The sequence below is a fragment of the Nannizzia gypsea genome, genomic scaffold, assembly GCF_000150975.2.
Source record: "Nannizzia gypsea CBS 118893 supercont1.10 genomic scaffold, whole genome shotgun sequence".
Lineage (NCBI taxonomy): Eukaryota > Fungi > Ascomycota > Eurotiomycetes > Onygenales > Arthrodermataceae > Nannizzia > Nannizzia gypsea.
In genome coordinates, this window is record NW_003345192.1 from 363,287 (window position 1) to 384,657 (window position 21,371).

General features: G+C 50.7%; 10 protein-coding genes across 10 annotated transcripts in view; 6 read left to right on the top strand and 4 right to left on the bottom strand.

The window, feature by feature from the left end:
- MGYG_08738 (hypothetical protein) overlaps positions 1-1,271 on the top strand; it is a gene marked incomplete at both ends in the record, with an annotated part of 1,932 nt that extends 661 nt beyond the window's left edge. The window contains 3 exons of the mRNA XM_003169144.1: positions 57-414; positions 492-963; positions 1,040-1,271. Of these exons, the coding sequence (XP_003169192.1) occupies positions 57-414; positions 492-963; positions 1,040-1,271 (1,062 nt within the window). The remainder of the gene's footprint in view (positions 1-56; positions 415-491; positions 964-1,039) is intronic.
- Positions 1,272-1,492: 221 nt separating this feature from the next.
- Positions 1,493-3,355, bottom strand: MGYG_08739 (hypothetical protein; the record flags this gene model as incomplete). Its single annotated transcript, XM_003169145.1, has 3 exons — positions 1,493-2,446; positions 2,520-2,683; positions 2,737-3,355. 3 exons carry the CDS (start codon positions 3,353-3,355, stop codon positions 1,493-1,495), a joined length of 1,737 nt encoding a protein of 578 aa, XP_003169193.1.
- A 688-nt stretch (positions 3,356-4,043) lies between these two features.
- Positions 4,044-5,624, top strand: MGYG_08740 (inositol phosphosphingolipids phospholipase C; the record flags this gene model as incomplete). The annotated part of the gene is made up of 1 exon (XM_003169146.1): positions 4,044-5,624. The coding sequence occupies one exon, from the start codon at positions 4,044-4,046 to the stop codon at positions 5,622-5,624; it is 1,581 nt and encodes a 526-aa protein (XP_003169194.1).
- A 272-nt stretch (positions 5,625-5,896) lies between these two features.
- MGYG_08741 (thiazole biosynthesis enzyme) lies at positions 5,897-6,979 on the bottom strand (the record flags this gene model as incomplete). The annotated part of the gene is made up of 2 exons (XM_003169147.1): positions 5,897-6,552; positions 6,616-6,979. 2 exons carry the CDS (start codon positions 6,977-6,979, stop codon positions 5,897-5,899), a joined length of 1,020 nt encoding a protein of 339 aa, XP_003169195.1.
- Positions 6,980-8,212: 1,233 nt separating this feature from the next.
- On the top strand, positions 8,213-8,887 carry MGYG_08742 (hypothetical protein; the record flags this gene model as incomplete). Its single annotated transcript, XM_003169148.1, has 1 exon — positions 8,213-8,887. The coding sequence occupies one exon, from the start codon at positions 8,213-8,215 to the stop codon at positions 8,885-8,887; it is 675 nt and encodes a 224-aa protein (XP_003169196.1).
- A 161-nt stretch (positions 8,888-9,048) lies between these two features.
- MGYG_08743 (retrograde regulation protein 2) lies at positions 9,049-10,908 on the bottom strand (the record flags this gene model as incomplete). The annotated part of the gene is made up of 2 exons (XM_003169149.1): positions 9,049-10,768; positions 10,835-10,908. 2 exons carry the CDS (start codon positions 10,906-10,908, stop codon positions 9,049-9,051), a joined length of 1,794 nt encoding a protein of 597 aa, XP_003169197.1.
- Positions 10,909-11,401: 493 nt separating this feature from the next.
- MGYG_08744 (hypothetical protein) lies at positions 11,402-13,247 on the top strand (the record flags this gene model as incomplete). Its single annotated transcript, XM_003169150.1, has 3 exons — positions 11,402-11,650; positions 11,796-12,381; positions 12,439-13,247. The coding sequence occupies 3 exons, from the start codon at positions 11,402-11,404 to the stop codon at positions 13,245-13,247; spliced, it is 1,644 nt and encodes a 547-aa protein (XP_003169198.1).
- Positions 13,248-13,898: 651 nt separating this feature from the next.
- MGYG_08745 (hypothetical protein) lies at positions 13,899-14,252 on the bottom strand (the record flags this gene model as incomplete). Its single annotated transcript, XM_003169151.1, has 1 exon — positions 13,899-14,252. One exon carries the CDS (start codon positions 14,250-14,252, stop codon positions 13,899-13,901), a length of 354 nt encoding a protein of 117 aa, XP_003169199.1.
- A 1,919-nt stretch (positions 14,253-16,171) lies between these two features.
- Positions 16,172-17,939, top strand: MGYG_08746 (pantothenate transporter liz1; the record flags this gene model as incomplete). Its single annotated transcript, XM_003169152.1, has 5 exons — positions 16,172-16,343; positions 16,433-16,631; positions 16,691-17,162; positions 17,219-17,546; positions 17,617-17,939. The coding sequence occupies 5 exons, from the start codon at positions 16,172-16,174 to the stop codon at positions 17,937-17,939; spliced, it is 1,494 nt and encodes a 497-aa protein (XP_003169200.1).
- Positions 17,940-19,162: 1,223 nt separating this feature from the next.
- Positions 19,163-20,929, top strand: MGYG_08747 (hypothetical protein; the record flags this gene model as incomplete). Its single annotated transcript, XM_003169153.1, has 1 exon — positions 19,163-20,929. One exon carries the CDS (start codon positions 19,163-19,165, stop codon positions 20,927-20,929), a length of 1,767 nt encoding a protein of 588 aa, XP_003169201.1.
- Positions 20,930-21,371: the final 442 nt, after the last annotated feature.

Below are 21,371 nucleotides of genomic sequence, written 5' to 3' on the forward strand. Positions count from 1 at the left end.
GGTAACCCCCCCCAGTTCCGATGAGTAGGTAGATTCATGCTTAATGGCGTTTCTAGTTCATCAGTAATCCAGTGGATGCTGCGGTCGACTGGCCGCGACTGTGGGCGCCATCATCGCCTTTGCTGCCAACTTCCCCCAGCAAAAAGCCCGTCGGCGTCTCGAGTGCTGTTTACGGGGACGTTTACGGCCATCCACTGTCTGCCCGTTTTTCCCTGGCGTTCTTCCTTCCCTGGTCGATCGCAGAAAGGTCGTCCGCGCGGATGGGAACCCCATTATCGCCGTCTTCAAACCCCCCAAGCTGTCTGTTGAGCTCAAAGGCCATGGCCAGGGCCTTCTTTGACCCCCGGATGTTCATCCTCTTCCCTGCCATCCTGGGCTGCGAGATGGGCCTCGCCTTGGTCAGCAGTATCAACGGTATGTGATGCCGTTACATGCTCCTCTAGATACATACCTAGGTAGTTATTGTAGTGCTGTGCTAACTTCTGGCTTAGCATTCTACTTCAACCTGAGGACCCGGTCAATAAACAACCTAGCATTCCACTCAATCCAGGTCTTCATGCCCTGGATCATGGTCTGTATCCTAGATAACCGACAGGTCAAGAACCGTAAGACCAGAGGCTTCATTGGTGTGGCCGTCATCGGCGCTGTATCTGTCGGTGCCAGCGCTGGTCTATACGCCTGGCTTGATATCAACAACATCGCCAGCCTTAAGAAGCCCCAGGCAAAGGACTGGACTGACCCAGAGTTCGGCGGCATGTTTGCTCTCTTCCTGCTCTTCGGTGCTATCTATGCTGCCTACCAGATGACCATCGAGTGGGTTGTCAGCGCCCTTACCAATGATCCGTCGAAGCTAGCCCAGTTTGGAGGCGTCTTTAAGGGGACTCTCAGTTTGGGAATCTGTCTCTCCTTCGTCATGGCTGCTCAGAATGTGCCTTTTGTGGGCCAGCTGTCTCTTCAATTCTCGTGAGTCGGTCCCTGTTAGTTACTTGTTTGAGTAGTTTGTTGGTGTTGATATTGGCCATAATACTAACGGCGGCAGACTCTATGTGATCGGGGTTATCGGTATGGTCTACGTCTTGATCGTCTACGTCAAGGAGACCAACTACTTTACTGAAGAGAATGTTATTGCGCCATTGAGTGTTGAAGAGCAGGCCAGGGTGGCCGGCCTGGTCACCGAAGAGCAAATCCAGTCTGAGGCCACGAAGAATAAGGTCGCTGGTATGAACGCACAAGTCCGTAAGCAGGACGTTGAAGTCGTTGAAAATGCCTAGATTCATCGTTACATCCTCCCATATATATACGCATATATATCATTTAGCAGACGGGCATATATACGGTCGTTGGTGCTGGTCGCCGTGTAGACAAAAAGCATATATGCTTGATTGATGACTTGGGTGCGAATATCCAGTATAACATGAGTATGTTAGTTATATGCGGTTATCATATCCATCACAGTCATAACCCCATAAAAAGCCGGTGGCTGATGACTGTCTTATCCCATAACCAAATCGCCGTCACTGTCCATGCTATTGCTGGCCTTGTCCGTCACAGGAGTCTGGTCTTCCATATCCGAGCCTACATTCTCTGCCTTGACCTCAAGATCTCCAACGGCATTCATAGTTGCGTCTTCATCGCCTGGTTTTTCCACAGGTGTGTCATTGTCCCGTTGGGCATCAGATGCCTTCTCTTCCCCTCTCGGTTCACCTGTATCATCCTCCTCCTCCTCCTCTTCCCATATCCTCACAGTCTGATCCAAGCCGCAGCTAGCCATAAGTCTCTTCTGATCCATTGTGGACGGCGAGAAAGCATCTACCCCAAGAACAACGTCAGAATGGCCTGCCAGGTCCAGCAAGGTCTTCTTGCTTATCACATCCCAGCACAGTATCCTGCCGTCCTCACTCCCGCTCGCTGCATAAGCATACTCCTTTTCGATATTCATCTGCTGCTCTCTTGGCCTTTTTAGAGAAGAAATAGAGGGCCGCCGATGCCCATACTGTCCAAATGTGCCTGCAATGCTGTATTTTTCATTGGTGTGGCCTTGGTACGTTTTTATACACCGTCCTTCCACATAGTCCCATAACCGAACGCATCCATCCAACGACCAGGCTAAGATGAATTTTCCGTTCGGCGAAAACTTCACCGATGCAACTGGCGGGTTGTCTTCGTGGACGAGCGTGCGCAGACACTGTCCGGTTGCTGAATCCCATATCCGAATAAGGCCGTCACTGGCACAGGAGGCTATGAGCGTGCCGTCACGGACAAAGTCAACGCCCGCAACAGGATCTGAGTGTGCGGGTAGAGAACGCATGATTCGGGCAGACCGTACGTCCCATATGAAGACTGCTTCGTCGTATGAGCCGCTGACCATCATGTTCCCCTTGGGGGAAAAGGCAATCGAGTAGACGTAGTTGTGATGACCGACAAACGGATTCGGATACGGTTTCCCCTATAAATAGTCTGTATTAGCACCTAGCTGAGCCGCATAGCGGTGGTTGTCCCGTGTATGGGTGTGTACAAACCGTTATCACATCCCAGAGCCGTATTGACTTGTCGTCCGACCCTGATGCAATTGTCTCCCCGTCCGGGCTCCAAGATATAGTAGATATCCCTGCCAGATGACCCTCAAAAGTGTGAATCAAACTCCCTGTAGCTGTGTTCCATATCTTTATCGTCGCATCGGCAGCTATTCGAACTAGTTAGTGGAATCACGTTCATCCAAGGGAAGGCCTCTCTTACAGCAACTTGCTACCATTGTCCCATCAGGGGAGAACTTCACCGCAGAAACACCCCGCTGATGACCCTTTAGCACAAATTTCTCCTTATAATGAAGGCATTCCGGCTGAAGCAGCGGTGGAGGCGTGGTTGGCTTGGGAGTCTTCTCTCGTCTCCGAGCTGTCTGCCCTTCATCCTCTAAGTCAATCCCGCTGTACTCCCGGCCATCCACCGATTCCCGGCCAGATCCTTCTACTCTCCTCTCCTTCGCTGTAGACGTCGACCTGCTCCTTGTACCGTGAGAACGAGTCTGAGATCGTGATATTGACCTTGAACATGGGGATCGAGAAGGAGACCGTGAATGTGAGCGTGCACGAGAGCCTGACCGAGATCGCCAGGACGCCTTTACATCCCCAGCGAATTCACCGCCGCTACCGGACACACTCCGCGACCTTGACGATCGTTTATTCACCCTTGGAGAACGGTAGGTCGGCGATTGTGGTCGTGGATCTCTGCTCCAGCTACCTCTGCGGCGGCCAGTATCCGCGTCTCCCTCAAGCTCGTCCGACGAACTGCCGTCTGTGGACCGAGGAGTGCCATCGTCTAGTCTGCGCTTCTTCGTCGGCGGGATTTCTTCCTCCATGTCAGTTACCTTTTTATTCACTTCTTCTCTTCGTCCCTCTCCTTTTCTTCGTCTTGTCTTCGTCTTCTTTGCTTGTGTTTCTGCTTGAATTTCGATCCTTGAAAATGGCAGAATTAAGCTTTATAAGCTATTAGCCAATAGCAGAGCGCCATTTTAAGGCGGTGAGCAGGTGTTTATTTATATCACATGACATGCGGCTCTACTTTGGTGTCATTACATAATCACGAGAAACAGCAGCTTGATATGGGCGTTTACAGTAGGAATTCGACAGTAATAAAATGTACTTGAAAGATAAAATGGACGTATATTAAAATATTAACTATACTCCAGTCCAAAGTCGTATCTTGTTTGTGTTTTTATCCTCATTTTTCTTACCCCAGATCGGATCGAGGATTCTCTCACGTGACTCGCGGCTCTTTGGAGTGTTCTTGATTTCCTGAAACGGAAAAACAAAACGACTTCCACTCCTTTCATGAGCATCTCGCACGCGTTCGAGGATCTGAGGAGCTGAAGAAAGAGGCACAAGAATTGCGCAGGAAAGGCGCCGCGAGTGACAATTGGACAGGTCTGCGATTGAACGGTGGCCGCTAGGACTCGCGCGGTTTCAGTTTGTGCTGGGAACCCGTGTTTCGTGCGCTGTGAGCAATCATCACTTGCATTATTATTACAGGACACTGCTACTGTCAGCATGACCACCCTGCAATATAGCGATGAGTCGCCTCATAAAATCAACATCATCAGTTTCAACTGCTGGGGCCTAAAGTACATCTCCCAGTTCCGCCGCGAGAGGCTGCTGGAGATCGGCAAGCGCCTCGCCAACGCCGATTTCCCCCCTGAAATAGTTGGACTACAGGAATGCTGGACGCAGGAAGACTATAATGCGATCCGCAACGAGACGAGACATATCCTGCCCTATGGCAAGTTCTACCACAGCGGAATATTTGGTGGAGGGCTGGCGATTCTGTCGAAATGGCCAATTGAGGAGAGCAGTATGTTCCAGTACCCCCTGAACGGACGACCCACGGCCTTCTTTCGAGGGGACTGGTTTGTGGGCAAGGGAGTGGCATACGCGAGGATAAGGATCGGGCCAGGCTCAAAGGATGTTGCCGCAGTGTTTTGCACACATCTACACGCCCCATACGAGCGGGAGCCGCACGATTCGTACATCTGCCACCGCACAGCTCAGGCGTGGGAAATAGCCAAGCTGATGCGGGGCGCTGCGGAGAGAGGGCATCTGGTCATCGGTCTTGGAGACTTCAACATGCTTCCTCTGTCCTTTGCACATCGTCTAATTACTGCTCACGCCCCTGTGACAGATGTATGGCGCTATCTACGGCCAGAGTCGTCTATCGGTGCAGCAATAGATGATGTCGAGATTGCGCGGAACAAGCCAATTCCGAGTGCGGATTTCAATATTCTTGAAAACGGAGCGACGTGTGATGGAGCATTTAATACCTGGCGGTGGTCCAAGACGGACCAGAAACGGTTGGCTCGAGAGGGCCATATTAGTGTTGACGGGAGTCTACCAGACCCGTATGCAAAGAGGCTGGATTATATCTTTGTAGGTAACGGTTCTTACCTCAACCACACTGATAACGCCGTTCCATCTTCCTCGTCGTGGAAATGGAATATTCATTCAGCTCGCGTGGGCATGATGGAGCGTCATCCAACGCTTCATTGTTCTCTAAGTGACCATTTCTCCGTCGAAGCCACTGTTGTCAGGGCCCATCCGCCCGTGTATCGGACTGAACGGAAACCCTCCAGCGATGTAGACGACGACGACAATGCACCTTCTCTCTTCTTGCCGATACAGAGTCACACCGGCCCCAACACAGCAATCAATGATTATGCTATATTACGACAAACCTCTAATCTACCCCCGGAAGCTACCAAGCAACCCGTCCCTGCCTTATCGGCCGATGTGTATGATGATATCTTGGATATGATATCTGTCTACATGGTGCGAGAGCGGTTCCAGCGACGAGCAAGACTAGGCCACTTCCTCATCTCAATAGCAGTATCCATTGGGTGTTTTGTTGGAACATGGTGGGCACCTTACCCATACGTTTCATTCATCCTCTGTCTTGTCAGCACGCTTAGCTTATCTGCCGGCATTATCGATGGGCTTATCGGTGGACTGTTCATGAGTAGCGAGATACGAGCGCTCAAGGAGTTCCAGTGGGAGATCAAGAATACCAGACGGACAGTGTTGGGTCTTGGACTGGATATAGAGGAAGATCTCAGGTCACCCACAAAGAATGCCCACTAGCAGGCGTCTAGTTTCTGTTTGTTCGTTTTGTTTTATGCCAGGCGTGATGACTTTGGTTTACGAATGATATGATATATATAATATAATGTGAAGGGGAGAGAGTACAAGTTTAGATAATATTGCTAATGAGCGTATACTAGTTAAGCCCGAAGTGTATGACCAAGTCAGACATACAAACTATTATTTCCTCATCGGTCGAAGACAACAATTTTTTCCTCCCGTCATCATTCGGTATCGTCGTGACAAGTTTAGTAAATACATGAGAAAGGCATTTATGCAGCGCATTCCTTCTTTCGCTCCTCGAAGATTTCAAGGGCAACTTCAGCAGCCTTGAGACCACTGAGCATCATAGCAGAGAAGATGGGGCCCATACGGTGCCATCCATCGATCTCAGAGAGCTCCATTCCACCGATGATCAAACCCTTAGTGACTTCACGGGTGTTCTTAACAATAGCCTCCTCGGCGGAGTTCATGTCCAGACCCTTCATGCCTCCGAGCTTCTCGAGGGCAGACATGGAGACGAGACGCTTGGCACAGAAAGCACCGAATGGGCCGTCGTGGCCAGTGGTGCTGATGATTAGGGGAGCATTAATGGTGTTGGGATCCATGCAGGAATGGTCGTCGTGGTGCTGAGTGACGAGTGTCCAGTTGGTGACGACACCAGCGATCTGGTAGCCCGAGGCCTCAGAGGCACGAGGACGGGTGATCAGGTCCTCAACGCAGGTGGCGTTGAAGAGCTTGATGTTGGGGAACGAGAGCACCTTGGAGAGCAAAGTAGAGGTGAAGAGGGCGGCGTGCTTGATGACGACGAGGTTGGGGTTGCTGGCGTCCTCTTCGTATGGGACACCTAGGTCATCGAGGAAGCGGTTGGCAGGCTTCCTCAGGACCATGGCAGAGAAAAGCTGGCCACCGAGCCAGGCACCACCACCTATTTCCCGTTAGTTGAACTGATGATCTATCGAAAGAAACCATTGATAAGGGGCGGGCTTACCAGGGGAGACAGAGGCTTCGATGAGAGCAATCTTGAGGTCTGGACGGGCCTTGCCGAGGACGTAGGCAGTGCTGAGACCGCAGGAACCGGCACCAACGATGACGATGTCACTCTCGGCGTAGGTGTCCATGTCCTTGAAGTAACGGCTGGTCATGGCCCTGGAGACCTGGCTCTCGCGGATAGGAGCAAACTTGAACTCCTCCCACTTGCCGGCAAATTCGTCCAGCAGGGCGTATCCAGAGCCAGAGCTGGCCTCAGGGGCAGCCTGGGCCAGGGTGTTACCCTCGCCGGCGAAGTTGTCTCTCACGGCATTGCCAACAGAGGCAACGGTCTCAGTAAGAGTAGCAGTTGGAGGGGGAACCATCTTTGCTGAAGTTGGTGTTGATATAGGGGTGTTTTACGGCGGAAGACTAGACGAGGTTAGACGATCCAACAGCAGTGCTTTCATCGTCCCCCTGGAGATAGAGCCAGAGGGAGACGAGGGGAGGGGGGAAGCATGATCCTTTCGCTGGTATTATCCAGATCAAGTTCGGACCGTATAATTTCAGAACGAAGCCTCGATGCTTCTTGCACCTCTCTGGACCATCCGCGAGACGAAGCGGCAAGGCAGAGTTGGGTGCAGGACGAAGACATCGAGGACAACGAACACCGGTTCATGCACACGAGTTGTTATATTCGAGATACCTTGACCATTCGTTGGATATTCTTCCCAGCGTCTGGGGAGTCATGACCTCCATCTTGGAGAGATGTACCGGTCTTGATGTTGTTCGTTCTATACGGCGGTTAGCATGCAACTACGAAGCAGTAGAGGAAAGGGGGGAAACGTCGACGAAGAGTCACCTGTGAGTCTCGATGGAGATGCTATCACTAGACAAAGTGCAATTGATGCTGAATTGTCCGGCTACGAAGACGATTTTTTGATGATGAAGAAAAGAAGAAGAAGCAGCAGGAGAAAACGGCCTGCGGGGTTTTTTATAGCAAGAAAATACTAAGTTAACTAACATGATCGTTGGTGGGGGTTTAGTCATCCGGCATCCGGGATTGTTATCGATTTGCGTTGATTTGATTATCTGGTATATCCCTGGATATACTTAACTCAGTATTTGGTAGACGGTTTTGCTTATTCTTCTTGCTGCTGTACCGAGCGGGCAGGGGCAGGGAGGCAAAGGCCAGCCATGCAAGAGTTAACCGGAGCCCTTCCGGAGACTATCAGTGAAGGGGGTGTTAGTTGAAGAGGCAGAAATTTACCCAGGGGTGGTGGTGGTGATATTGGTAGCCGTATGTGGGCGCTAAATAAGTGTAGCTTTCGCTTCCAGACATTTAGTGACTCTTAGCAGTTGAGATATTAAGTGATAAATTGGCATAATCAGGGCTATTTCACAGATCTGCCCTGGCTGTCTGTCTTGCTGGTGAAGATGTTGGTGAAGATGCTGGTGTTACTACCAAAGTCCTCGGAATGACGGCAGTATATGTAGTTATAAAATGGCCATGGACGCTCAGAGACTGTTCATGACACCGTTCTACCAGACATTCAGGAGTATTCCTCTCGGGAACTCTTTGCTGATGCCCCTGATAAAGCCTTGCTCGTGCTGTCGATATGTCCCTCGTTCCCAGCAATTCCGGCTCAGAGCCAGACACCAACAGAACTAACAGTAACAACAACCAGAGATCTGCATCTACAGTCCCAGACGATGGTGGAGCTGCTGCAACCGCGGAGCTCGAGGCCGCCATAGTAGCCAACCCAGACCTGAGACCTGTCACCCCCCAGTTTGCAGAGTGGGAAGACTACGACACTATCCTTGCGCAGAACCCAGACATCGCCAACCCTGTACCCGGGCGGAAGAAAGAGTTCTACCTGTCCAAGGATCGCTGGGAGTGCGGCCATGAAGAGGAACCGGTACAGACGGCAATCGAGCGAAACGTCTCAGAGGGCGGGGGCAGTAATGCTGAGCCGGCCATCCTAATTAACGACATCAGAGGCATCTGTGAGGCTTGCATGGCAAAATGGAGGAGACTTGAGACTGCTGGACCACAGCCAGACGCTCCTGGGCCTTCATCTGCGACTGCTACACCACGGGGTCTGCCATTGTATACTCCGTCTTGGGAGCGTCCAGGCGTAAATAGTGGCCCGCCGCTTGAGCTGGACGACTCTGATGATGAATTCGATGATGATGGTACACTATCCGATGGATCCGAAGACTCCCTTGGCCCTCCTCCTGGCCCACCACCGGGTAGTACAGCAGGTGGCATGGGTGCTGCTCGTTCTCGGTAGACATAGACAGATATGTATCTCGCGTTAGAAAGGCGTAGTGGAGTTAGATGGTGAGACTGCTTCCACTGGTGGACAGTTTGATAGTCAATAGAGAGACATTTCGTATTGCTTTAGCAGTACCAATCAATAACTATGAGCCCCAAGTACGTCTCAAGCCTGAACTATATGCAGTCCAGCTCGGTCTCTACTTTCAGTCGCCAGTGCTCATCCTCTGGCTCCAGTAGATCAGCCTCGTCATGTTCATCACCGCGTAGATGCTCACCTTTCTTCCCAGTCCGCTTGATCTTCTTCAGCCCGGCCGTGACAGACTCACCGTCAAACGAAGGGTGCTTCGAATCCGGTATCTTAGCTACGAAATGCAGTATATGCTTGGTTAACCCCTTCTTGGTCTGGCGATGAGATAGCCTGGCCTGAAAGCTGATCCGAGCATTGTCACCTTTGATCACCCCAGCTGGGTACATACTGCCTACCAGACCGGCCACTCGACCGATATACTGGCACCACCAGGCCTCCTGCAGGGTGAGAATCGACCGAATCCGGTGGAGGAACAGCTCGTCCGAAGGGGAGACGTCGCCTGACCATCGATCAAAGAGCGCAAGACAAAGCATAGCTCTGTCTGTATGAGAGAGGCCGTGTGCATATGCAAGAATACCGGTTGTTGTAGAATGTAAGGCTGTACTTGCATACGACGCTCTCGGCACAGACGAGTGCATGTACATCGAGTTCGCTAGGGCTTCAATGAATCCCGGGGTAGTAATTGCTGGCGGAGGCGCATACAGGTTTGATGCATCGTTTTCGCTTGCGTAGGGGATGGCCTGCCGCAGCAACAAAGCAATTTCTGAGGCAGAGCCGGTGCTAAAGGGCGCTGTAGCAGCAACTAACGGATGTTGCTGTCGAACCTCTGGTGCCAGCTTGTCGAACAGCACACCCTCACGCACACCTCCCTGGCAGAAGTGGATCGTACGTATTGACGGGATGCTTTCTGCTAGGACGTTAATGAGAAACGCTACTGCCGGCACCTGCGTGGCTCTGCGGGCCGAAACGCCGTAGATAGTCGAGTCAGAGGACAGGGTACTGACAGTTGCAGAGGTGTCGAGGAACCGTGATCGGTCGGTACTGAACCCGTTGAGAATCGGGATGGGATAGGGGCTGACAGCGGACTGGCTGAGCAGAAGATACCCCCAGCCCCTGAATCCTCCTCCACTGAGATACAGATCAAGGCCACCATCCTTGCTATCATTCCCTATTCTGCTCTGTAGACTCGCAGGCAGCTCTAGAGCAGCGACAGCGCCTCGAAAGCAGCCTAACATCTCGTCCTTTAGCTGCCGTATGGCTTCATCTCCTAGCTTCTGCGCTTCATCTAGTCTCCTGGTCAACGCAGCAGCCCCGTACGGGAAACTAATCGATCCCGCAGGGTATGACTGAATCTCAGCGCTGTCTGGGTTAAAAATCATCCATGAAAGCTGCACGCTGCCGCCGCCGAGGTCCATGACCAGGCCCTCGACCCGGGACAGACTGGATGCAATCCCCAGTCCTCCGATTCGCCCTTCTTCCTCCTTGGGCAGCATGGTCACCTCCCATCCTGTGGCCCGGTAGATAGCAGCCCGAAAGTCCGCCGAGTTGGGCGCTGTCCTGGTAGCCTCTGTAGCAAGCACCTGGATGTTCTTTGCTGGCACTCCAAAGTCTTCGCAGGTCACCTTGAATCGCAGTAACCGCGAAACGATCTGGTCCCGGACTTGGTCAGGAATCGGCCGTCTGGTGCTACCTTCAGCCCCAAACTGCGCATCATAGAGCGAGATGCCTGCGCGGTCCTGGAAGACCGTTGGCATGATCCGCTGCGTCACAGGAGACAGGTCTGAGATTGAGAACCGAATCCCATTGCTACTCTATAGTTAGCCCGCACTTGTAGAGGGGATAAATCCGTTGTCCGGTCCATTAACTAGTTACCTGCCCATGTCCACGACAGCATGAAGATGCTGTATCTCGCGTGTGTCTATCGCTTTCAACGCTGCGGACGACATTATGATACTAGCTCAAACTACAACACGTAGCCTACAGCATATATATCTAGTCCAGGCCAGTTATTGACATGCAAATAATTATCTGCTGCCTAGAATTCCTGTTTACATCAACTTGTTGCATCACTTCAACCGGTTGGATTTCGCGACTACCGGGAACTTGGCACTTCTTATCACGTGACTCGGCCTTACCTAAGCAGGTGTATGCAATTCAAAGATCAAGTCTCGCTACATTGCTTATTGAATTTGTAAATTTGTTAACTTTTTTGTTGAGACGGCCCGCCTAAGGAGCTTAGTTAGCTAGTTATACCACCGGAGATGCTCTCCCTAAAGCCCGGGGACAAGGGGTGTATTTTATCGGCACATCCCGCATCCGCGCGAGGCTGAATCTTGCGTCAGGCGGGGTTCGTTATCATGACCGTTGAAAAGGCGATGCTTTCGACGAAGAGGACGTACTGTATGGTTATCCCCTGACTTGAGACTACAGCGTGCGGCCATGGCTGAAATCACCGGCCTGGTTCTCTCTGGCATCCCTCTCGTACTCTGGGCACTAGAGAAATATTCAGAGCCTTACGAGACCTTCCACAACTACCATGTCTCGATAGAGACTTTCCGGGCCAGGTTGGATATGCAGCACAAACAGCTCCAGACGACGCTCAGAAACATCGGTTTGATCGAGCCGTCGATTGATGAGCTGCGCGAATGCCTGGAGGCCAAGTTTCCCGCGATGTCCCACAGTCTGATGGTCATTATCCAGAACATGGAAACGTCACGGCTACTCTCCTGAGGAAGCTAGAGATTGATGTTGTCAATGGGAAAGTATAAAATACCTTAAACCTAACCGGTTCCTTAGTAGTATTGGCAGCACGGCGGTACTGACGTATACGTAGCCGAACGGCCTGCCCGAGAAAGTCCAGTGGGAATGGCGCAGAGTGAAAAACAGTGTCAGCACAAGAAAGCGTAATAAGCTGGTTGACGACCTCAGGCATTGGAACGAAGACCTGAGGAACGCTCTCGAAAAGGCAGAGATTCCCGCGGAAGATGACAGCGGCAAGGTGCAGGATCTGAGGCGCTGTTTCAGCCTTCAACGCTGCGACTCCATCCGCCAGTGCCTGGGTTCCCTTCACCATGCCCTGAGATCTAGGTTCCAGTGCGCCTGTCCAACGCCTCACCAAGCGGCTATCAATCTCGACTGGCCGGCCTATGAGGCAGATGTGAACAAACCGTTCAAGGTTGCCATTTCTTACCATCCCAGCGCGCCGCCGCAACACCCAATTTCATGGCGAGAGCTGCACTTCACTTTGGAGTCACTTACCCAGCAAGCTAAGCCACACGTTGCGTTGCTGGTTCCGCCGTCACCGCCACCTAGAGCCCGTTCTCCGTCCTCATCGATCAGGTCCAAGTTCGTGCAGTTCAAAGCCACCTACTCAAAGTCTCGGACAGTTCCATCTCAACCAAAACCCTCCGCCACAAGCAGTAAGTGAGCAAAGACCCCTCTCTGAGAAACCACTGTTACTAAATGCACAGTGATAGCTCCTTCTCCTCCTCCTCCTTCCACTGCTCCTAGTTCGTCACAGACAGTGGCCGCGGTGGTAGCCTCGGGAGGTAGCGAGATAGCCTGTCTCTGTGCTGCTCTGCAAGCAAAGTGTAAACTAACAGGCAACCTCAAAATCCCAGGCGACGATCAAGATAGGCAATTCTCCCTTGCCCACCACCAAACGAATGCGCCAAACATCGTCAAAGTGATCCCTCTTCTGTCTCTAGTTCATAGGCAGCCACAGCAACAAGACCCTTGGCTCTTCCTATCGGCAAAACAGAGATACGGCATCGCCGCCTCCATTTCGTGGTCTGTCCTGCACCTCGGTGGAAGCCCCTGGTGTAGTGAACAGTGGTATCAAAAGCAAGTGGCCATTTTCATCGAGAAAACAAGAAGTGGCCGCGAGATCCTCTCACAGTACCCCTGTATATCAGATATATTCTCTCCGCCCACAGCACCGAGGGAGGAGCAGCCCCCGCATGATCTGGAGGACCTTATCCCCAACAGAACTATCTTTGCACTCGGAATTTTCCTTATAGAGCTGTGTACCAACAAATCAGTCCTATTGCATACCTCAATCCTTGACGTCTATCGGGCTGCCATCGGCAGCCTTGATGAGGTTTACCGTATAGCAGGAGACTCTTATGGATATGCTACTGAGCGATGTGTGAGATTTCGCTTTCGGGGCCGGGACGTCTGCAAGGACTTTGAATTCGCCCAGTTCCGCCAACAGTTTTATGAAGTGGTGGTGGCGCCGATCCAGGCAACTTATCTCATGTTTCCAAACTCGTCTAGGCCCATATAAACCCCTGGTTATTAGTTAGTTAGAGGAACGAGGTCACGTGCCCTGTGTCCCTTCGGAAACGCCAATACTTAGAAAATCGATGTCATCGCCCCCGCGCCGAAGCCAAGCCACGGCCCGAGCCGCGTTGAATGAAGTTGCAAGGAGGGATTCCGGGGTTGCTCACATCGATGTAAATAATGTCCGTCCCCATGGATATTGGAGTCGATCCAATTCTAGGAGTGCGCTTGTATTCTTCCTTTGCACTTAGCTAATTAGGAGTCCCAACATTTGCACCCTGCTTGCATTAACTACTAAGTAGACGGCGCCTATAATACGCTGCGAGAGCACGGAGAGAAGAGAAGTGCGAGGGAGCAAGGATATATATATTATTAGAAAGGAACTGATTGCTGGGCTTCTTGTAGAAGTGCCTTACAGGGGAGATGTATAGCCACGTGCGGTGAAGCTTAAGTCATATGTGTTAGACTAACTGGTTAACTAGTGAAGGAAAGGTGAATGAGGTCTATCCTATTCAGGATGAATGAATGAATCCTTCTTTCTCCCCATATCTCCTCCTTGCAACAATTCACAATGCCACTATACTTCTAGGATACAGTTAGCTTCTCTTAAAACTATCGTGACATAAGAGCTTACCTCGTTGGATTCCTATACTTATCAACCAGCGTACGAAGCAATCGCATTGGCAGATGCACCGTTGAAATGATAGCAGTCTCCAAGCTTGTAGTCGTAGGTTGTAGAATCCACATAGCCTTGGCCAATAGACCCAGGAAGGCTCCCGCAGTTATCGGGCGCGAAGAAGTACCCCATCTGATGACTACCGCCCCAGACTCTGATCCTGAAAGACTGGAAACCTTCAGGCCAAGTCGCACAGGTGTTATCCCAGATGTTGACGTCGGTTTGGACGACATTGCCGCAGCCGGTGCCACTATAGGTGTCAATAACGAAGGCTGATCCGCTAGCAGTGAGACCAGCCATGATAGCGATGGCGGAAGTGATGGAGAAACGCATTTTGAAGAGGCGAGAGATTCTTGAAGTTGGAATGATAGAGTGCAAGGTGAAAGACGGTTTAATTTGCTAGCATCTGGAGTATCTTGCTGATGAGCTATGCAGATGAAGGGCAGCGGAAGAAGGGTTTTTATATTCGAGCTGCTGTAGCAGTCATCAATGTTCGCTTTACTCGTACTCACTAGCTACTGGACATGCATAAGCACAAGAGAGAGGAATTGATCCTACGAAAGAAATGATCCTACGGAAATGATCCTACAAAATCGGTGATCCTACAAAGATAGTGATCCTACGAAATTGTAATCCTACGAAATAAGGGTATCTGACCATATTCAATGCATGTAAGATTTTAGATCGGTTTCCATGTCCCGGCCAGCGCACTCCATACCATGCCACTATGTTCCGCACGTTCTGCGCTAAGGTGTGAAGTATTGTGAATTTGCGCTCCTCTTGATAAGTTATCAATGGGTCTCCGATGTTGATCCCTATGTAAAGCTAAGATCTATTGTTGATCTCGATATGGTGTATTGGTTTATTTTGTTAACGACACGACCAAACGCAGTTCAATTCAACTAGCTAAGTGGTCGACAATTCGAAGAAAAAACTCATAGGAAAAGAAGTGAGAAGGAAAGGAAAAGTGTGAAGGCTCTTATTAGCTCCTGGTGAAGCTATAGTCTCTAGTGGTTATTTGGAGGCCCTTTGGTTATAACCCCGGTTACTATGGTGTTTATGCCAAGACCACATGTATCCAGGATTATGAGCTTGTTTAAAAAGCTTCCCCATTTTACCTCTGTAATGTACACAGGGAGGGCGATATATTTGGTATTATATAATACTTAAGTCATTCATTAATTGGCTAAGGACTTATCATACTAACTATAACTAACCTAAAGCTCAACCAGCTGCTTATCTATGTAGTGTATAAGCTACAAATAACCGAGTTATTTGGGGGCCTCTTGGCGTACACCCCGAAATATCGGGGTTATCTGTAGCGGAGGTTATAACCAACCTTAACCGCGACCTTCTATATGTTTTCCTGGCTAAATCTTCAGGCGGAGTTTCACTTTTTCCGTATGTAACGGTTTATATTTGAAATTGGAAGTTGTCTTCTCCTTTGTCTTCTATAAAGGCTAGATATATGGATGGGACGTCTGTCTGCTATCCAAATGACGGTCCCGAAAAGGGGCAACCCCATGACTCCCTGGGCTATAACTAATCGCCCAACCACATCTACGGCCGGGGACTCCAGAACCGAGATTGACTAGGTGTATATTGTGGTTCTGTGGTTATATGATGCTGTCCAACATTGAATCGAGTCGGCTTCCGACTCGTCCGTAGGGCACATCGCCTCGTCTTTGCGAGAAGCAGTGTACCCCTGCCGTGTAGCGAGTACAGCAAACTCCTACGGCATTGAAAGAAGCCAGCTGTATGTACAACACTTATTGCAGCAGAATACTCCATGGTTACTGAGTAACCAAACAGACGACAGTGCCTGCGGTGCATAAAGAGATCCTTCCATGAACATTCCTTATCATGTAGGATATTGGCACATCCAGGTATCTGCTCTTTTGTACGCCGTACTGCTCTCTCCTGGAGTTGTGCATCCTGTACCACTCGGCCTAGGCCAAATGCCTGTTCGATACGCAGCCGCCAGCATGCACTCTTTGTCTTGTCTCTTGAGAGTGCGAAGATCCAAGCTGCCAATGCTTCGTCGCAGTTCCTGTGGCTTACTGGGCTGGTTGGCTATTTAACTGGTACATGCAGTACAGCAGCAGGATATATAAATAACTAACCAGCTAGCTGCTGATCACCCACCATTATATGGCAGCCTTATTTTTGGGTCCTCCTTCTCGGCCACAGAGATTCTCATTAAACAAATTTGAAGGTAGGCAGCTTGACTGTTTGCCAAAGTCCCCTGGAACATGGAGAAACAACAAGAGCCAGCTCAAGTCGAGGTTTTGGCCGTTGATGCTGAGCGAGGAGCTTCTCCTGGCTCTGACCCATCGCCAGATGCCATATACGTTGACCCAGAGCTAGAGCGCCGCGTCGTGCGGAAGTTGGATACTCGGCTGCTAGGCCTAGTCAGCGTCCTTGGTGAGTTTAATATAGTTACGAAGCCCGAGTGTCATTTTGATCTCGACATCCGTTTTATGCATAGCAGCTAAGTTATTCCTTGGAAATAGCCGTCCTCGCCTATCTAGATCGAGCAAATATTGGAAATGCTCGAATCGCTGGGATGGACGTTGACCTTCAACTGTACGGGGACCGCTTTGACTGGCTGTCAACCGTCTTCTTCATTCCCTTTGTGATCTTCCACTTCCAAGTGGTTATGTGGAAACGGTTTAGGCATGATTACATGCTTGTGTTTACTGTCTTTCTATGGTGAGTATACCACACTTGAATTTTATGTTTAATAACTATGTAACTAACATAACCTTCAGGGGCCTGACATCTACTCTGCATGGAGTTGCTCGTAACTGGGAGGGCGTCATGGCACTTCGGTTCTTCCTCGGAATAGCAGAAGCAATTTTCTCGACTGGAACTCTCTATTTCTTTAGCTTCTACTACCGCCGTGAAGAGATCGGGCTTCGCTGTGCGATCTATCTATCCAGCGCACCGCTTTCAAGCTCCTTTTCTGGCGCCCTGGCATATGCTATCACGTCGGGAACCTACAAAATTGCTAGCTGGAGAGTCCTGTTCTTGGTAGAAGGCATACCAAGTATTCTCATGGCTCCATTGGCGTTATATCTCATACCCCCGAGCCCGGACAAGGCAAACTTCTTTACTCCTGAAGAAAAAGAGGTTGCTGTGGCAAGACTTAAGGGGCAGGTAGGCCATGTAGAGCGCGTAGGAAGCATTGACTGGAATGAACTTGGTGCTACAATATTGGATATCAATGTGTGGTTTCCAACAGTAAGCTGCCTTCCCTTCTATACATCTGCCCTCAATCACTAAAAGTGCGTCTCTAGGTTATAACCTTCAGTGCAGCGTGCTGTTGGGGATCACTTCCCATATTTCTCCCTACTATAATCAAGAGTATGGGATTCTCCGCAGTCACTGCCCAGGGCTTAACTGCACCACCTTATCTAGTTGCTGCCCTCATTACCATTGTCTTATCTTGGTATTCGGACAGGTACCAGCAACGAGGCGCCGCAGTGGCTTTTGCTGCCCTTGTTGCTGCTGCAGGCTACGCCATACTCGCTGTCTGTGAGTCAACATGGGTTTGCTACTTGGGTGTCTTTCTGGCCGCTGCCGGTTTATTCTCCGGCTCGGCTTGCCTGTCACCATGGATCATGAGTGAGTCTTGCGTTCCCCGGTTTATTTTTTTTCATACAATTATCTTGCTGACGAGGCTTCTGTCTTACAGACAACCAGGGGACAGATAGTCGACGTGGCTTCACAGTAGCTATCATGGGGGTCATTGGCATGAGTGGCTCAATACCTGGCTCTAGGCTATATCCCCTTACTGATGGCCCTCGTTATGTGAAAGGCAATGCTGTCTGCGCTGGAGTCATGTTTTTCCAGTTTCTTCTTGCAGTTGTATTCCGCTGGCTGTTGGTACGACAGAACCGCAAGCTAGACAAACTATACGGAACACTCGAAGAACAAAAGCTGCGCAGTAACCTTGGTGAAAACGAACGAGTTGTTGGTGGAGAGAACTATAGCCCAAATTTCAGATACGTTCTTTAGACGGAATAGTATCTACCTATGGCGATGAAGTGGTCATTCAATGAGGGTTGATAACTGACTGGAGTGAGACTATCAACAGCTCTTACTTTCCTGCCCCCGATGATACATTTCAATCCAACATCCCATATCTACAGGGCCTTCCACGTCACTTCATTGCAACTCTCGATTCTCCCAGGAGTAAATCTGCTCACATCTAGGGTCGTTGGAACTTGATGTTCACCCTATTGGCAAGGATTGTTACGGACATGATCGTCGCCCTGGAACATTTCTTGGGATTCCACAACTAGATATTCACCAAATACGCTCTCTATGGGCCCTTCAACCCAAGGTGGTCCTAGGGTTTGTCATTTAATACAATAACTATTTGGTTGAGAGCCCCTGACACGGCCTTCTATACTCACAGTCAGCAGCTAAATTCTGAGGCTATCTATATATGTTACAAAGTCTTCCTTCATTGGCCCCAATAGAGTTAGATATAGACAATTAGACCTTTTATTTTATACCCTCCCTCTCTTTTAATCGTCTTTCTACCAATTATTTTTATATCGTCCTGTCCAGGGGCTGGCCTTTGATAGCTATCACGTGACGTGACCAAAAAAAGAAATCTTCGACTTCAAGCAAAAGACGAAGAAGAAACACGAACAAACGCGACTCAACGAACAGCTTGATCAGAGACGGCAGAAGCGCAGTTGAGCCAGTTATACAGATGAGCCGACAACACCCAGCGGCCAGGATGCAGGATCCTGCAGGAGGAGTGCCTCCTCAGCTCGTACGTGAGAGCGCTGCTATCCAAACTTCGCGGACGAGACGGCTAACAAGTGTCTATGTATATAGCTACCACACTTGCACCTGGTATCTTCCTATAGATACCCGGTTTCCGCTGCGTTCACGCATGAGACGGCGGTGGAATACCTGCTGGCGGCGCCCAAGGTCGTCAGAGAGCTTCAGCCGATGCACTGGACCTACCTCGACGGACCGCCAGACAACACGGTGATGCTAACATGGCAGCCTCTGAACCACCTGGGAACCAATTTCGCGAGTGACGGCTATGTCTGGGCTGACGTCGAGCAGGCCTACACGGTCGAAGTCCGCGGTTATGTATGGGACAATGATGCCACCGTGGTTGCCGATTGATTTTGCGTTGTGTTGCTGATTCTTTTTTGCGCGCGCAGATTCTTGAAATATATATGCACAGGACGGGTTACCACCCGCCAAATGAGAACATGGCGACACACTCACGCCGAAGATTCCGAATAACTGGCCTTAAGACTCCCAATCCAAACCTCCCGCCGTGCGATCCATCCCTATGGATCGTTTTTTATAGCAAGGCTCCCTCCATCGACCAGCTTCCGGCCTCTCGCATCCCCGTCTCTCCCCAGACACAGAATATCCTCGGCCAACGTCGCTACATCCAGAGTCAAGGCCAGCTGGCCAGGAAGGAATTCATGCTTCACGACAGGAATAACTGGCCTACCATCAACTTGCCACCCCATGGACAGCAGCAGCAGCAGCCTTACCCCCAGGCTTACGCTGCGCAAATGCTTGCCCGCCAACAGGTTCCACACGCGCCCATGCAACAGCAACAAGTTGTTGGCTATCCACCTGGCGTTGTCCCGCCCAAGGTCCAACGCACTCAGCGAGCGCCCGCTTCGACAGCCCCTGCAACCCCGGATTTTTCTCTAGATGACGAGGAAGTGTCAACAGGCGACATTCTCGATGCACTCACACCCAGAGATATCAGTCGCATGCGTTACAAGAACCACCACGAATGGATGGAAGAGGTATTAGCTTCACCGTATCGAATGGACCAGATACTTCCTGTTGATCTTGGACTCGGTCGCAAAGGTGAGCTGGAGAGTTTGACAAAGGGCTACTTCTACACCCCTGGTGCGCTCGCATCCCAGCGAAAAGAAGGTGACGGGCCACCGCCAGCTAGTGGCAAGATGGATCCTGGGAAGGCTGAAGACTTTGCCAACTCCGTTGCTAAACGGCTTGCTGAGATGAATGCGGAAATGGAAAACATGAGAAAGAAACATGCTCGCAAACTGGAGAAGACGAAGAAACTGTCAGCCTTGAGAGAGGCTGAGCTTAACCTCCGAGATGCCGTCATTGATCCGTCCGACACCGGGGATGAAATCTGGAGGGTAGAAGGGCGGCTGCGACCCGAGCAAGAGGATGGTATGTCCCCAGTTGACTACAGCGACAAGTCCAGGAAGAAGGTGGATGATATCCTGAACGGACTACAAGCCAGTTGGGGAAGGACGGTTGTTCCGGTCAGTGACATCAACTGTCTAGAGAAAGGAGGTTTACAGGAACGGGTGCAGCCTCCTCCCCCACCCCCTCAACCCACCATATCAGATGCCGACATGATCAACACAGTACATTATGGACAGTATGACCGGGCAACCGATGGTGGCGTTGAAACGGCACCTGGAGTCACTGCTCCTTCACAGGGGGTACCTACATCCGCGGCCTCGCAGCCGATGCCATCATCAGCCGCACCTCCACAGCCCGTCAGTACAGCGCCACCAACCAGCGAGGACGTTGTCATGGGTGGTGTTGAGCCTCCAGTCCAGTCACATGCAACGTCTGGACAGCCAGCAGCAGCTGAAGGAGATGGGGACTGGATAATGGTAAATAAAGACGGCCATACATCCGCGGCGTCACCCTCCAAGGGCATCAATCCTGGTGTGAACGAAAATACACAACAGCCTATCACCACCACCACCGGAGCACCTAGCACAACTTCTGTTCAGGGAACACCAGCTGCGCCCACCGCAGAGGCCACCGTACCGGGAATGACGCCTGGGGCGACGGGGGAGTTTGAGGATGAGAATATCAATACCGCTGGAGAAGCACTGGCAGACTACCATGGAGACGTTGGCGGGCTTGACATGGGTGGCATAGATGACTCTGCCTTTGGAGATGCCTTCCATGCCACCGAAGGGGACCTCGGGGAACATCATCATGAGACAGACGAAATCGCGTAGATGGTTGGGTCAGCTGTACGACTACTTCACCGCAGGGAGGACGCTGGATTGTGGAAGCTGGAGTCTGGAAAATTATTTGGAGGACATACACCTTTTTATCTGTTTACCTGCTATTCTATATGGCTATTTTGTTGTTTGTACTTCTACCTTGCTTGGAACAGTAAACGTCGCTACGTTTGTATTGACCTTGTGATTTGTTTGGTGATTCGAATAAAATTTGGTAGGCATCATCATTTTTGGCAGCTGTGGCCACAAATCTTTATTGGAACAAGCTACGCGGGAAAAAGGTTCTGGCTCACTCATAAAGATCCTCGACGAAAGCCACAAGTATGGGCTAGAAGACGCTCGAAAGCCGGTTCAATATTTTTTCATGCAAGGCGGGCCAGAGTTGAGCCTCAAGCCGTCTCCATCTATCGGGCTTATTTCCTGAAGGACGACGCGG